Source organism: Drosophila miranda (genome assembly GCF_003369915.1).
Source record: "Drosophila miranda strain MSH22 chromosome Y unlocalized genomic scaffold, D.miranda_PacBio2.1 Contig_Y1_pilon, whole genome shotgun sequence".
Lineage (NCBI taxonomy): Eukaryota > Metazoa > Arthropoda > Insecta > Diptera > Drosophilidae > Drosophila > Drosophila miranda.
This window is the reverse complement of record NW_022881603.1, coordinates 36,792,560-36,805,810: the sequence shown is the minus strand read 5'-3', so window position 1 is coordinate 36,805,810 and position 13,251 is coordinate 36,792,560. Positions and strand designations below refer to the sequence as shown.

Sequence of the window (13,251 nt, the reverse complement as noted above, 5' to 3'; positions counted from 1 at the left end):
AAAGAGAATACGTATTTAGACAGCTGCGACAGAGCCTGGAATATGTATTAATAAATACAGTATACACCACACAAAATTCGCCGAATAAATACAAGTGTGTGCGTGTGTTTATTTGGGTTAAAAAAACTAAAACAAACAACGTCACGGCAAGAGCATTGCCAGCAGCAAGAACACACGGCCTACTTTGTAAAATTAAATTCCTGTTAAAACCACATACATTCAATCGGTTTGAAACGCCAAGGTTTACCCCGATTCTCCCCCATGGAAGCCAATGCTTAATTGCTTTTGTCCTACCTGCTTTTCCGTGAATTTACGATGTCATCGGTTAAGTTAGCTAAATAAATGCTGCTGGCAACGCTGCGATTGCTCGCTCACGCACGCACACACTCCCCTCTCTGTCGGTGTCGGTTCGCCGCTGCCGCCGCCGCCTGTCAATTCTCGCTCTGCCTGCCTTGTCGGTTGTCGGTGTATTTTTAATAGCTTTTCTCGCCCAAGAATATTAAAGAAAGGAGAGGAGAACTACACACAACGCGCAATCAAATATATGAGTTATTGTTTATACAGTCAAGGAAAAAAGTCAACATACAGCACCGATTTTTCAATATTTCGGGTTTTCGCAATGAAAATTAAAAAAGTTGGTATGCCATTATTTAGGACACTTAAAGTTATTATTATTTCAGAAAAAAAACGTAAACAAAAATGATGTATACTAAAGTTACAACGAAAAAACATAAAATGTTCACCGAAAAAAGTGTACATACAGCCTCTATGCTTTTGTATTATAGTCTCAAAGTCATCTTAATATTAATACTTTTTATACTTTTAATATTTGGTTGGTCCACCATTGGCATCTATTACAGCCTGTAGTCGTCGGGGCATCGATGCCACCAAATTTTCGGTTGTTGTGGGCGGAACTTCGGCCCAAGCTCGAATGAGGGCGGTTTTGAGGCTTTCCCGACTGCTGATGTTATACTTCCGTACCAATCTTTCTAAAATGTCCCAAAGATGTTCGATTGGGTTAAGGTCTGGAGATTGGGGTGGTGAACGAAGCTGTCTTGGGGCATAATACAGCAACCAATCACGCACAACATGTGCGGTGTGCTTTGGATCGTTGTCCTGTTGGAAGATCCAACTGCTTCCCAGGCTCAATGTATCCACCGATGTTTCCAAATTTTCTTCCAATATCTTCTTATACTGGAAGCGATCCATATCCCTTCCACAAACACCAAATTACCTACTCCAGGCGACGCCATAGCGCCCCAAACCATTACACTACCACCTCCATGCTTGACGGTGGGTATTATGTTTATAGGGTCAAGCGCGGTGTTTGCCTTTCTCCAAACTCTGGAACGGCCATCCCTTCCGAAAATGTTGTATTTACTTTCATCTGTAAATAAAACGCTTTTACAAAAGTTTGGATCCTTATTTAAGTGCGCTTTGGCGAATTCCAGGCGCAAAATCCGATTCTTTTCTGAAATCAATGGTTTCCTTCGTGGAACTCGGCTCTTGAAACCATCCTGTGCAAAAAATTGGCAATTGTTTTTGGGTGCACAATGACTCCTGAACACTTTTCGATGTGTTCCGCCAATTTTGGAGCACATCGGTGGATACATTGAGCCTGGGAAGCAGTTGGATCTTCCAACAGGACAACGATCCAAAGCACACCGCACATGTTGTGCGTGATTGGTTGCTGTATTATGCCACAAGACAGCTTCGTTCACCACCCCAATCTCCAGACCTTAACCCAATCGAACATCTTTGGGACATTTTAGAAAGATTGGTACGGAAGTATAACATCAGTAGTCGGGAAAGCCTCAAAACCGCCCTCATTCGAGCTTGGGCCAAAGTTCCGCCCACAACAACCGAAAATTTGGTGGCATCGATGCCCCGACGACTACAGGCTGTAATAGATGCCAATGGTGGACCAACCAAATATTAAAAGTATAAAAAGTATTAATATTAAGATGACTTTGAGACTATAATACAAAAGCATAGAGGCTGTATGTACACTTTTTTCCGTGAACATTTTATGTTTTTTCGTTGTAACTTTAGTATACATAATTTTTGTTTAAGTTTTTTTTCTGAAATAATAATAACTTTAAGTGTCCTAAATAATGGCATACCAACTTTTTTAATTTTCATTGCGAAAACCCGAAATATTGAAAAATCGGTGCTGTATGTTGACTTTTTTCCTTGACTGTATAATAAAATGGAAATCAAAGTAATAAGAGCACTATTTTAATCTCAACAGAGCTGGAAAATACGAAAGAAACCCTCATACATATGTATGTATGCTGTGCGCGTGTGTGAGTGTGGTGCATTCAAGGCTGATAAAACAACACAAAAAAACAGAGCAAGTGACTAACTAAAAGGCGACAAACACAAAACTACGCGCTATTCATTACGCACGGAGCAACAACAATAAAAAACATGGAAGCAGTTGCCAAACACGATTTCTCTGCGACGGCCGACGATGAGCTTAGTTTTCGCAAAACTCAAATCCTAAAGGTGAGTCGAGTGGGGGAATCCTACAGGGATTGCATTGCATCTGCTTCAGCACAGGTCGTTCGTTGCTTTAACCCACATCCTAAGCCCCCAGACAGATTCTGTAATCGAATCCCAGCCAGGTGGGGGCGACAAAGTAGGGGAGCGAATGTTGTGTGCAACAAATAGGGATTCTACAATGTGACTCCATCGATGCTTAAACGCTATACCTGTGTGTGTGTGTTTGTGTCTGAGTGTGAGTGTGTACCCTGTAGAACCAAAGGGGTCAATTGACCCCTCTCGAACTAGTTCTGCGCTGTTTACCGCGCAACTAGCTACGCAACTAGTTACGCGGGAAGCGAACGCGGACCAGGTCTTCGTCGACTACAATGTACTAGTTCTGCAACTAGTTACGCGGGAAGCGAACGCGGACCAGGTCTTCGTCGACTACAATGTACTAGTTCTGCAACTAGTTAAGCGGGAAGCGAACGCGGACCAGTCGAAAAAGAACCGAAAAACGAAGCCGCCTTCGTTTTGTTTTCGAAGTCGGCAAATAACCGCAATTCCGTGGAGTTACAGTGCCCACTCAGCTAGTTTTTACCGAGCCACGCCATGCAATAAGCACCGAAATGGTAAGTTAATCGTGATATTTTACTGTAGTTGCGCTCGTGGAATGAAAGAGACAAGAATTTACACAAACAAAATGCATTTGTTTTCCTCGTTTGCTTTATGCGTTGATTTTGTTCACTTCTGTACAAGATCTAATCGCTGGAAGAGTCTTTTGTGTGAACATTTGTTAAAAAAGTGAGAAAAGAAATGAATAAATTATAACTATAACATTTGTTTTCCTCGTTTGCTTTATTCGTTGATTTTGTTCACTTCTGTACAAGATCTAATCGCTGGAAGAGTCTTTTGTGTGAACATTTGTTAAAAAAGTGAGAAAAGAAATGAATAAATTAACAAAATAAATCAAATTAATATAAACAGGTACGTGCAAATATATATTATATATTTCAAATAAAATGATGAGCAATAGGCATTTGCGTAGACTCCGTAAGAGTTAAAGGGAAGCTAACCTTGCAAAGTTAGCGTTGTGCAGGGAAGAAAAAGAGGCAGAAAAAGTGGCAGAAAACGTGACAGGAAAAGTGGCAGAAAACGTGGAAGAAAAAGAAATTCTGATAGAAGAGGAGGAATTCATCATGGTTTAAGAATCCCAAAACTCAGCCGAATGAATAGTCATTAAATGACAAACTTAGGCAGTGGTTTATGAAGCATAGGCCAACGCGTGAATGTACACTTGATTTAGTAAGTATTTTGAAAGGGGAAAATATATGTAGATGTTTGTCCGTTTTATAAATCAAAACGCCAGCACAGAGGTGATATTCAGTTAGTTGGTGGCGGATCTTATCTTCACATAGGCCTATCCTGGCAGCTGGAACGACATTTTCAGAATATAGATATAATGGAAGAACTCAATATTGATATAAATGTTGACGGACTTCCATTATTTAGAAGTTCAAGGGCACAGCTATGGCCAATATTAGTTAGAGTTAACAATTATCCAAATGTTCCAGTATTTCCAGTCGGTATATTTTTAGGGAAAAGTAAGCCCCATAGCTGTGAAGAGTTTTTAGCAAAATTTTGTCTAGAATTTAAAGCGTTAAGGAATGGCAGGCTCACCATTTGTGGCAGAGATATAAATATAGTTATTAGGGCAGTAGTTTGCGATGCTCCAGCAAGAGCGTTTATTAGCGGCACGCCAGGACACACATCCTAAGATAGTGGGTAGTAAGTGTTATTTTAATAAATTTTTTTGTCAGTAAAGGAACCAGATAATTTTTTTTTTATTAACGGAAATATTCCAATTATGGTGAAAGGGTTTACTGAAGAAGAGGGAGGGGCAATTATAGGGCAAAGGCTTTCAAATATTAGGAGCTCCTATGAGGAACCTATAACATCAATCAATTAAAAGATTAATAGAAAAATATTTTTATAATCAAATTAATTAACAACATTGTTTTTAGATCAATTGAAAACAGTGGTCCAAATTTTAGCGGATCAAACTGTTTTAATAAAGCAGCTGGTAAGGGGGAATTGAATCCCATTCGGGGACAGTTCCCAATAAAACGTGAGGAAGAGCTTATAGAACTGGAAGAAAAAAATAAAATTAAATAGGGACATTTATGTAAGTAAATCAAAACTCTAAATTTTATGACTTTTTTCTCTGTCTTATCTTTATATTTTAATGTTTCACTTACAGATAACAGAAATGAAATCAATTCTCCAGCCAGCTGGCGTTTTGAGCGGCTTGAACTTTATTTTGAGTGAGGACATTGTTCTGGCATATAACGTCGATGGGGTCCAAGGGAAGAAGGCCCTTAGGACCCACAAAGAATTTTTTGCAGCTTTGCTAGGTAAAATACCATTTACACTTCTAGAGATTTAAAAATTTTTCATATAAATTAAAATAAATATTAATTACAGAATGTATTCCGCCTGGCGATGAGCCCCCCGAAAACACTGTACGGAAGGCAATGCAAAGGATGAAGAAAAGGGTGTTTAAAAAGAAGTGTCTTGCCAAAAACCAGGAGTAGGCTAAGCATCATATAATTAAAAATTATTCGTTATATTGAAAGACATTGTGTTTTTATTTTTGTATTATTCCAGACTGCCAGATTGACTACTACCAGTAGTCAGTTCGGAACTAGTTACTGGTAACTAGGTCAGAGCTAGCTACAAGTAATCGAAGGGTAGTCAAGTAGGGAACTAGTTGCTGGCTTTCTACTGGTAACTAGTTCGGAACTACCTCCTGAGCAACTAGCTACGGGTAATCGAAGGGTAATCGAGCGGGAACCAGGGGTGGTTCCGCCCTAGGACATGCATGTGTTAAATTCTCCGCTGAAATACATTGCGGGTAATCGATCTGGAACCAGGGAGGTGAGAATGGTAGCTAGTGCGGCACCAGTGCGGAACTAGTTGCCTGGTACTAGAGGGCAGCCAATGTTCCCTGATTCCGTTCAGAGTGTAGTACATATAAATCGCCTCACCCGCGCGCCAACTTTGGCTGTGAAAACCAGCCAAATTCCGTCTATACTCGTGCAAGCCTGGTTTCTTTCTCATTTCTCTCTCTCTCTTACTCGCTGCTCACCCTTCCAGGTGTTTGCCGTGTTCCGTGCTAGACCCTTTGTTTTGGCCTGGCTGGCTGAATTTTCCGGTTTCTTGTTGCCAGGGCAGGGCAGGCCAGGCCATGCCGCTTGTTGCAAGCTCACTTTTTGCGGCTGCTGGCTCTGGAGTGCTGCGTCGAACTTGTCGTAGGTTAGTCACAGCAGGAACACAGGACAGGCAGGTTTTTCTCTTTTGCATTTGCCCGCACAATGTCCGCTGATTGATGATGTCAATGACTCGGGAAGAAGGCGAAGGCTCATCAATTGCTTATCACTCGCAAGAAGGTCAAGTGTGTGCATTGCTCTTTCTCTCCCATTGGTCCCCATGGGCCTATCGGTCGGTAAAGTAAACAACTGATACTGGCTGCTAGGGCTACAGCGAGATCCACGGAGAATGTGGATTGTGGATTGACGGATGGCGGAGATATCAGTTCGAACATTTGCCTCTGGTTAGTCATACGCGGGGCGACCTTATCTAGACAAAGCAAAGATCCGACCCCCATATACATACATACATAAGTACACACACATGCTCATGTTCTGGAAGCTCTCCTGCCATCCCCAGACTGGGGAAACCTACAGTAAAACTACAAATATTCTATCATGACAATAGCACGAAATACTATTGTACACTCAACTTGACTTTCGCTTCGTCAAGCGTCATCCCCACCAAAAAGAACACAAACCGAACGTTCGTTTCGGTGTGTGACAGTATCGTATCCCAACAAATGCCACAGAAAATCACTTAGCACATAGCCCGCACTCATGCCAGTTTTCCAGTAATTACATACAAGTTATGAACAAACTGATAATGCCAATCGCACGGAGGGTACGTGCCAGCTCTCGAAGATCGCTGTACAATATTTATTTATTGTCGACTGGGGGCTGGGGGCATTCCTTGGACGACAACGGAGCGGAATCCGTGGAATTGTTTGCCTCCGATTCGACTACGAATACGAATTTCTCAATGTCGATGTCGTTCAATGAATGAAAATGGGCTAAAAATAAAAAAAATATATACAAATATAAACAATGTCTGGGGTGACAGATGCGGGCGGGCCTGGTTATAGAGGAGGGTTTCGGAGGGTTGTATCCGAGGGCCTGGCGATTAGAGCCATAGAGTGAGCAAGAGAGAGAGGGAGCGACAGAGAGGTATGCCAATTAGTGAGAATAGATCCAGCTGAGCGAGCAATAGCTCTCCCACTGCCATTCCCACAGCAAAAAAAAAACTAGGGGAACGTTGTGAGTTGCTGCGGAGACCGCAACTCTACAGTTATACCCGATACTAAGTCAGTATGGCTCTCCTCCGGCAGACGCCGCTAATATTAAACGACACGACAAGGAGTGCGTGCGAGAGAGACAGAAAATCAGTCTGAGCGTGACGTCGGGGGCTGCGTAGCCAGTGCAAATTGATTTGTTCCTTTTGGCTATAAAAATGATCTGATCTGATCCAGATTCAGCAATCTGATATATATGATCATTATCTATGTTTCTGCGTTTTTAGTTTTCTCGTATCCTCAATATTGTGGATGCCACAGATTTTCGCCCTTTGTGGGGGCGGAAGTGGGCGGGGCAAAGTTTTGAAATATTTTTGTAGCAGTGACATATCACAGAAGTCTGGATCCAAAACATCGTTGCTCTCGCTCTTATAGTCTTTGAGCACTAGGCGCTGAAGGGGACGGACAGACGGACGGACGGACAGACGGACGGACGGACAGACGGACGGACGGACAGACGGACAGACAGACATGGCCCAATCGACTCGGCTATTGATGCTGATCAAGAATATATATACTTTATGGGGTCGGAAACGATTCCTTCTGGACGTTACACACATCCACTTTTACCACAAATCTAATATACCCCAATACTCATTTTGAGTATCGGGTATAGCAATAAATGAGTTTTACATAACCCTGTGGAATACTCTCGTAGGCGTCGTGTCACAATTTGAGGTGCAAATAAAAACCCCTCTAGCCCGTCTTCCATTTATCTGTTTATAGGAGATTATGATCCTATATTCCCTGCTTATCACCCCAATCCATGATCACGAAATAGTGCATTGGTAGGGTGTAAAAAGTGTTAGAGGGGGGCGGGCGAGTCTGGCTGAGTCACATGAAAGCGATTCCATTATTTCAAACCCACCGAATGCCATCTGCCGTACCATACAATATTTTACGTATTATACATATGAGGGTTTATCCCAATCGGAGGAAATCTGTTTTGAAAATCGAATATATGAATGGCATTTTCTGTGGGCAATACATATATCAGATCAACGACTGTCTGACTGCCTGAAGGACAGAGTTCCGTACAGGCACAGGTGCTTCATTCATGGAATGAGCTTGGCACAGCCTCAGCCAGCGCCTTGAGAAGTATTGGATTTCCCCAAAAGCCAGCAGATGCAAAAATACACAAATTCAATTTGCTTTGGCAATTGAATGGAATCTTAAGAGGTGCCAGTGCCCGGGCCCGTGCCGGCTGAGAGGCGATTACGTTGGCGCTGGCTGCTGGCCTAGGAGCTGTGTTATGTTGTGTCATTGGCATGCGAAATGGGCAAACGACGACAAACACTTCTAGCTGGCTGGCTGGCTGGCTAAAAAATGTATCTATTAGGAGGCATACAAGTGAAATTCACGTACTCGCTCCGCTGTGGCCCACTTGCGGCGTTTCACTTAACATTCTTATCACATGTCAACCGTTTTGTGAGCTTTTTTAGCGCCTGAAGCCCACGAGATATGATAATAACAGATAATACAAATGTGTCTCTCATCTCTGGCCATACATGCGACCATCTTCAATGCCAGCTCTGCTGCTACTGCTGCTTCCTGATTACACAGTGACACAGTTTTTGCGGTTCAATGAGCGAACAATTGAAAATTGCTTATCGAATATGTTCCCAGATCCAGAGAATTGGGAACATTCTCCAATCTCCGGCAATTCAAAGGAATTGTTCAATTGTTTTCCATACCATGGGCATCGGATACTATCTATTTATCTGCGGTTAACGCTTAGGGGGTTCTCCGGATAAGCTGACAACTAAAAACTGTATGTCCTTTTTGTAGATACTAAACATGGAGGACGATTCAAATTGGTATCGTGCCGAATTGGATGGCAAAGAAGGTCTCATACCCAGCAATTACATAGAAATGAAAAATCACGAGTAAGTATTAAACCTGCTGTATACTCCGATCTATAGCTGATTATATATCATTTATCCCTCAGCTGGTACTATGGACGCATCACGCGCGCCGATGCCGAGAAGCTGCTATCGAACAAACATGAAGGTGCCTTCTTGATACGCATCAGCGAATCCAGTCCGGGCGATTTCTCCCTTTCAGTCAAGTGAGTCGCTTGAGGGCCTGTGCCTGTGCCTTGCCTTTACCTTTACCTTTACCAGTGATTGAATGATTCCATTTCCCATTCCTCATTTCAGATGTCCCGATGGTGTGCAGCATTTTAAAGTTCTGCGCGATGCGCAAAGCAAGTTCTTCCTCTGGGTGGTAAAATTCAACTCCCTCAACGAGCTGGTGGAATACCATCGGACGGCGAGCGTGTCACGATCACAGGAGGTCAAATTGCGAGATATGATACCTGAAGAGGTAAGGGTGTGCCCCCCCCCCCCCACATGTGGCGCAGACCGATTTGTTCTAAAAATAAAAATTACGCACAACACATTGAGGTCATGCTTTTGGCCGCCGGCCACTGCCCACTGCTCCCACTGTTGTGCACGACCGAAAAAACTATAAACAAAATAATGATGCCAAGAAAAGAAACAAAATCATATTATATTTTATGTTGCAGATGCTCGTGCAGGCGCTGTACGACTTTGTGCCACAGGAATCGGGAGAATTGGACTTCAGACGCGGCGATGTCATCACCGTCACAGACCGATCCGACGAGAACTGGTGGAACGGCGAGATTGGCAACAGGAAAGGAATCTTCCCAGCCACTTATGTGACGCCATATCATTCATAATAAGATAAATATCTAAAGGACACATGCACCCTACTCCCCACAGAAACACAGAAGAAGCAAAATCAACAACAACCACAACAGATTACTAAACACAAAATTTTTAAATATTTATATACAAGCAAGGGGATGGATGGATGGATCGAACTCGTAGATCGCGTATATACATACGAGTATACGAAACTCTGAGCATACATACATATGTATAAGCCGAATGCATTTTTTACATTTTGACGTTTTTATACCCGATACTCAAAATGAGTATTGGGGTATATTAGATTTGTGGTAAAAGTGGATGTGTGTAACGTCCAGAAGGAATCGTTTCCGACCCCATAAAGTATATATATGCTTGATCAGCATCAATAGCCGAGTCGATTGAGCCCTGTCTGTCTGTCCGTCTGTCCGTCCGTCCGTCCGTCCCCTTCAGCGCCTAGTGCTCAAAGACTATAAGAGATACGATAAAACCAAAAACGCAGAATCGTAGAGGATGACTATATGTTTTAGAATGTAAGATCTCAACCAGATCGTATAATTATTATAGCCAGAATCAAGAAAACAATTTCATTCTTTCTCGCTCTGTCTCTCTCTAACACACAGGTTTCATGGTCGGCTTTGCCAATTGCAAAATATGAGTTCATGGATCTCAGAACCTATAAGATCCAGATCAACCAAATTTGGTATCCACACTCCTGTGATATCGGACCTTGACCGTTTCGTGTCCAAATTTCGCCACACCCCCTTCCGCCCCCGCAAAGGACGAAAATCTGGGGCATCCACAAATCTCAGAGACTATTAAGGCTAGAGTAACCAAATTTGGTATCCGCACTTCTGTTAGATCTCACTATAAAACGTATATCTCAGAATTTCGCCCCACCCCCTTCCGCCCACACAAAGGACGAAAATCTGTTGCATCCACAATATTGCACATTCGAGAAAACTAAAAACGCAGAATCATAGATAATGACTATATCTATCAGATTGCTGAATCTGGATCAGATCGGATCATTGTTGTAGCCAAAAGCAAGAAATCAATTTGCAGTGGCCACGCAGCGCCCGACAATAGTAGTATGTATAATTAAAGCCCCTAAGCATCCATTTACTACATTTAAAACGAAATATATATACATATATATGTGTATGTGTATATAGAGCTGCGTCCAAGGTGGGAGAGCGAGCCTAAGACGTTAGTTCATAGTCCCAGACCAGACCCAAAACCTAATAAGTAGAGTTTCACAGTTAAGGAAAGAATGGAGTGCCAACACTTGGACCGCAACGATATGCGCATACGAATATATATTTGCAGAAGAGACACATTCATGCATACAATAACAACACGAACATGATGATGACGATGGCACTATTATTATTGTAAACGAACCGATTTTTGATATAAATATTATACTATATACATATAACATAAGATCGATAGAGAAGAATATTTGTGTCCTGTGCTTCGAAGCGAGTGTGCAGCTCCTTAGGGAGGAGGAGGAGGAGGTAGAAGAGAGCAAACACTTTAATTAATTATGATATAACAAATTACCAACAAACCCAAACTATTGCTTAACAAATTTATAGAAAACAAAACAAAAAAATTCTCTATGAAAAGAAACAAACTTTTGCCTAAATGTCTCAACAAAACTGAAGACAACTAAAACAAAATTTATATTATATTATCGTAAATGATTACCAAGTAAATTAAATTAATTTTTGCATCGCTGGTTACTATATACATACGATAAACACACACACACACACACACGATCGTATATACATTCATAATGCAAATCGAACGATATTATATATTATGTAAGCCACCGGCAGCACACATGCACTTCTCGCGGCTTTTAAAACTGACATTAACACTCTAAATTGTGTGCAATTTTGTTTCCCCCATTTCCAAATTGCGAAATTTTCAATAATTTTTTACTTTTGGAAGTCAGTCTGCTGCCTGCTACATGCTGCCTGTGTTTTCTCGATTATATGTTTAAACCAATTGTGAAAATGGAAGCGAAAAATGTGTGACATGTGTAAAAAGTTTGAAACTGCTTGCTATATTACATTGTGCTATAAATTATTACATAAAACTATTGTATTTATAAAATGGAATGGAATGTGGGTTGAGTCCTGTGTATGCTTATTTGTCGTCATTTGCCGACGATACAGAATGGATATTCTTATTTGAGCATTATTTGACTACATAACTATATATGCATACAAAAATGAAATGAAATGTAATGAGAGTTGCCCAATAAGTAATTTAAAACAAACGAAAACAGAACACTTTAAGCCAATTTTTTACCTACACGTATACATTTTCCTAATATCCAATAACTAATGCCTCATGGAAGAAATAACACATCAGTAATTGTTTTTGATGATGGGCCATAGTTTATATAGGCAGAGGCAACAATTGAATGGTTTTTTGTACTTTTTGAGCATATTTGGCCGGCATTTTGCCAACATTTCTCGGCCCAGAGAACCAGAACAGCCGCAAACAACAAGGTTTAGATATAATTAAAAACCGAATATGTTAAGTTGAGGAATTAGTCTAAGCGGTAACTGATTTATATAATAAAAACTATAAATTTAAATTCAAATTTGTTACTTTTTTCGCGCTCAACAGCTCTCTAGTCTAGTCTAGTCCATACTTGCAGTTTCATGGTCTTCTATGGAGGCCTAGATTATGCAAAGGGATCGAGATACATATATATACAGGAATCTAATTAAACTCATGAATAGATAAGGAACATGTCGACCTGATAAAAGTCTTTAACTGGACTTCAAAGCAGATTGGAAAAACTAATTAATTAGAGGATATAAGGTAAACAAATATGCATTCTCCTAGCTGAAGCCGATAGACAAGCCACAAGTGTTAAAATGTGTTTTAAAATAATAATCACAGGCTATTAATGGTTTTTCTCAAAAAACAAAAAAAATGCCGAAAAGTTCAGTTTATTACAGAAAAATACCAGTCTAAAACAACAAAATAGTATATATCGATGTTTTAGATACTTAACATCGCTTACCAAAAACATATCATTCACGCGTTTGACGTTACTTTATCGGAAATAAATCTACTAAATTGATTTTTTAAAGGTAGATTTAAGAACAAAGGGCATTGAAGCTTCCATATCCTGGTTTTTTTTTTTTTAATTTTCGCTCTCTAGAATCGTATTTCTGTGCATCATTTATTCCAATGGATTGCCCTTAAATTCTTTGTCGTTCTTTTACTTTCAAACAATTTCCATTTGGCGCACACCACTCGGATTTTTTTTGTGGTCTTCCACGAATTGGTTCAAGAAACTAATCAAATGCATGATTAGGCCAAAAGAATGCAATCTAACACAAGGGGTTTATTAATTACATTTGAAAGCAGCTTGGGAAAACAGTATCTCAATATAATATTCACGAAATAGGGTATACAAATGCCCATACCCTGGGTTGACTTAAATGAGTCTGCAAATACCAGCAACATTGACGTCACAACCTGCGACTATTGAACATTTTTGTTGAAACCGTGTTTTTCTCAAGACAAAAAACATGCAAGTATTTAAAAGTAGTTAATCCTGATCAAAATTGATTCATAAATCATATAAAAATATCTGGGCAAAACTGAGAGATCTATATA

At 40.7% G+C, this 13,251-nt stretch overlaps 1 protein-coding gene and 1 long non-coding RNA gene across 4 annotated transcripts; both read left to right on the top strand.

The window, feature by feature from the left end:
- The first annotated feature begins 2,078 nt into the window (after positions 1–2,078).
- Positions 2,079–9,706, top strand: LOC117191151 (protein enhancer of sevenless 2B). Its single transcript, XM_033396118.1, has 5 exons — positions 2,079–2,508; positions 8,714–8,811; positions 8,874–8,993; positions 9,085–9,250; positions 9,453–9,706. The coding sequence occupies exons 1-5, from the start codon at positions 2,431–2,433 to the stop codon at positions 9,624–9,626; spliced, it is 636 nt and encodes a 211-aa protein (XP_033252009.1). The 5' UTR covers positions 2,079–2,430; the 3' UTR covers positions 9,627–9,706.
- On the top strand, positions 3,130–5,119 carry LOC117191163. 3 transcript variants are annotated; one of them, XR_004473944.1, is made up of 5 exons: positions 3,130–3,288; positions 3,375–3,471; positions 4,509–4,669; positions 4,745–4,898; positions 4,969–5,119. It is a non-coding gene; the product is annotated as an uncharacterized LOC117191163 (long non-coding RNA). The 3 variants fall into 3 exon arrangements; XR_004473942.1 differs by having other exon boundaries at positions 3,132–3,471; XR_004473943.1 differs by lacking the exon at positions 4,509–4,669 and having other exon boundaries at positions 3,137–3,471.
- Positions 9,707–13,251: the final 3,545 nt, after the last annotated feature.

Excerpts from the sequence above, each read along its gene's own strand:
- LOC117191151 (XM_033396118.1), top strand. The coding sequence starts at position 2,431 with ATGGAAGCAGTTGCCAAACACGATTTCTCTGCGACGGCCGACGATGAG. Across the intron at positions 2,509-8,713 it reads GCAAAACTCAAATCCTAAAG|ATACTAAACATGGAGGACGA; the intron begins GTGAGTCGAGTG and ends TCCTTTTTGTAG. Across the intron at positions 8,812-8,873 it reads ATAGAAATGAAAAATCACGA|CTGGTACTATGGACGCATCA; the intron begins GTAAGTATTAAA and ends TTTATCCCTCAG.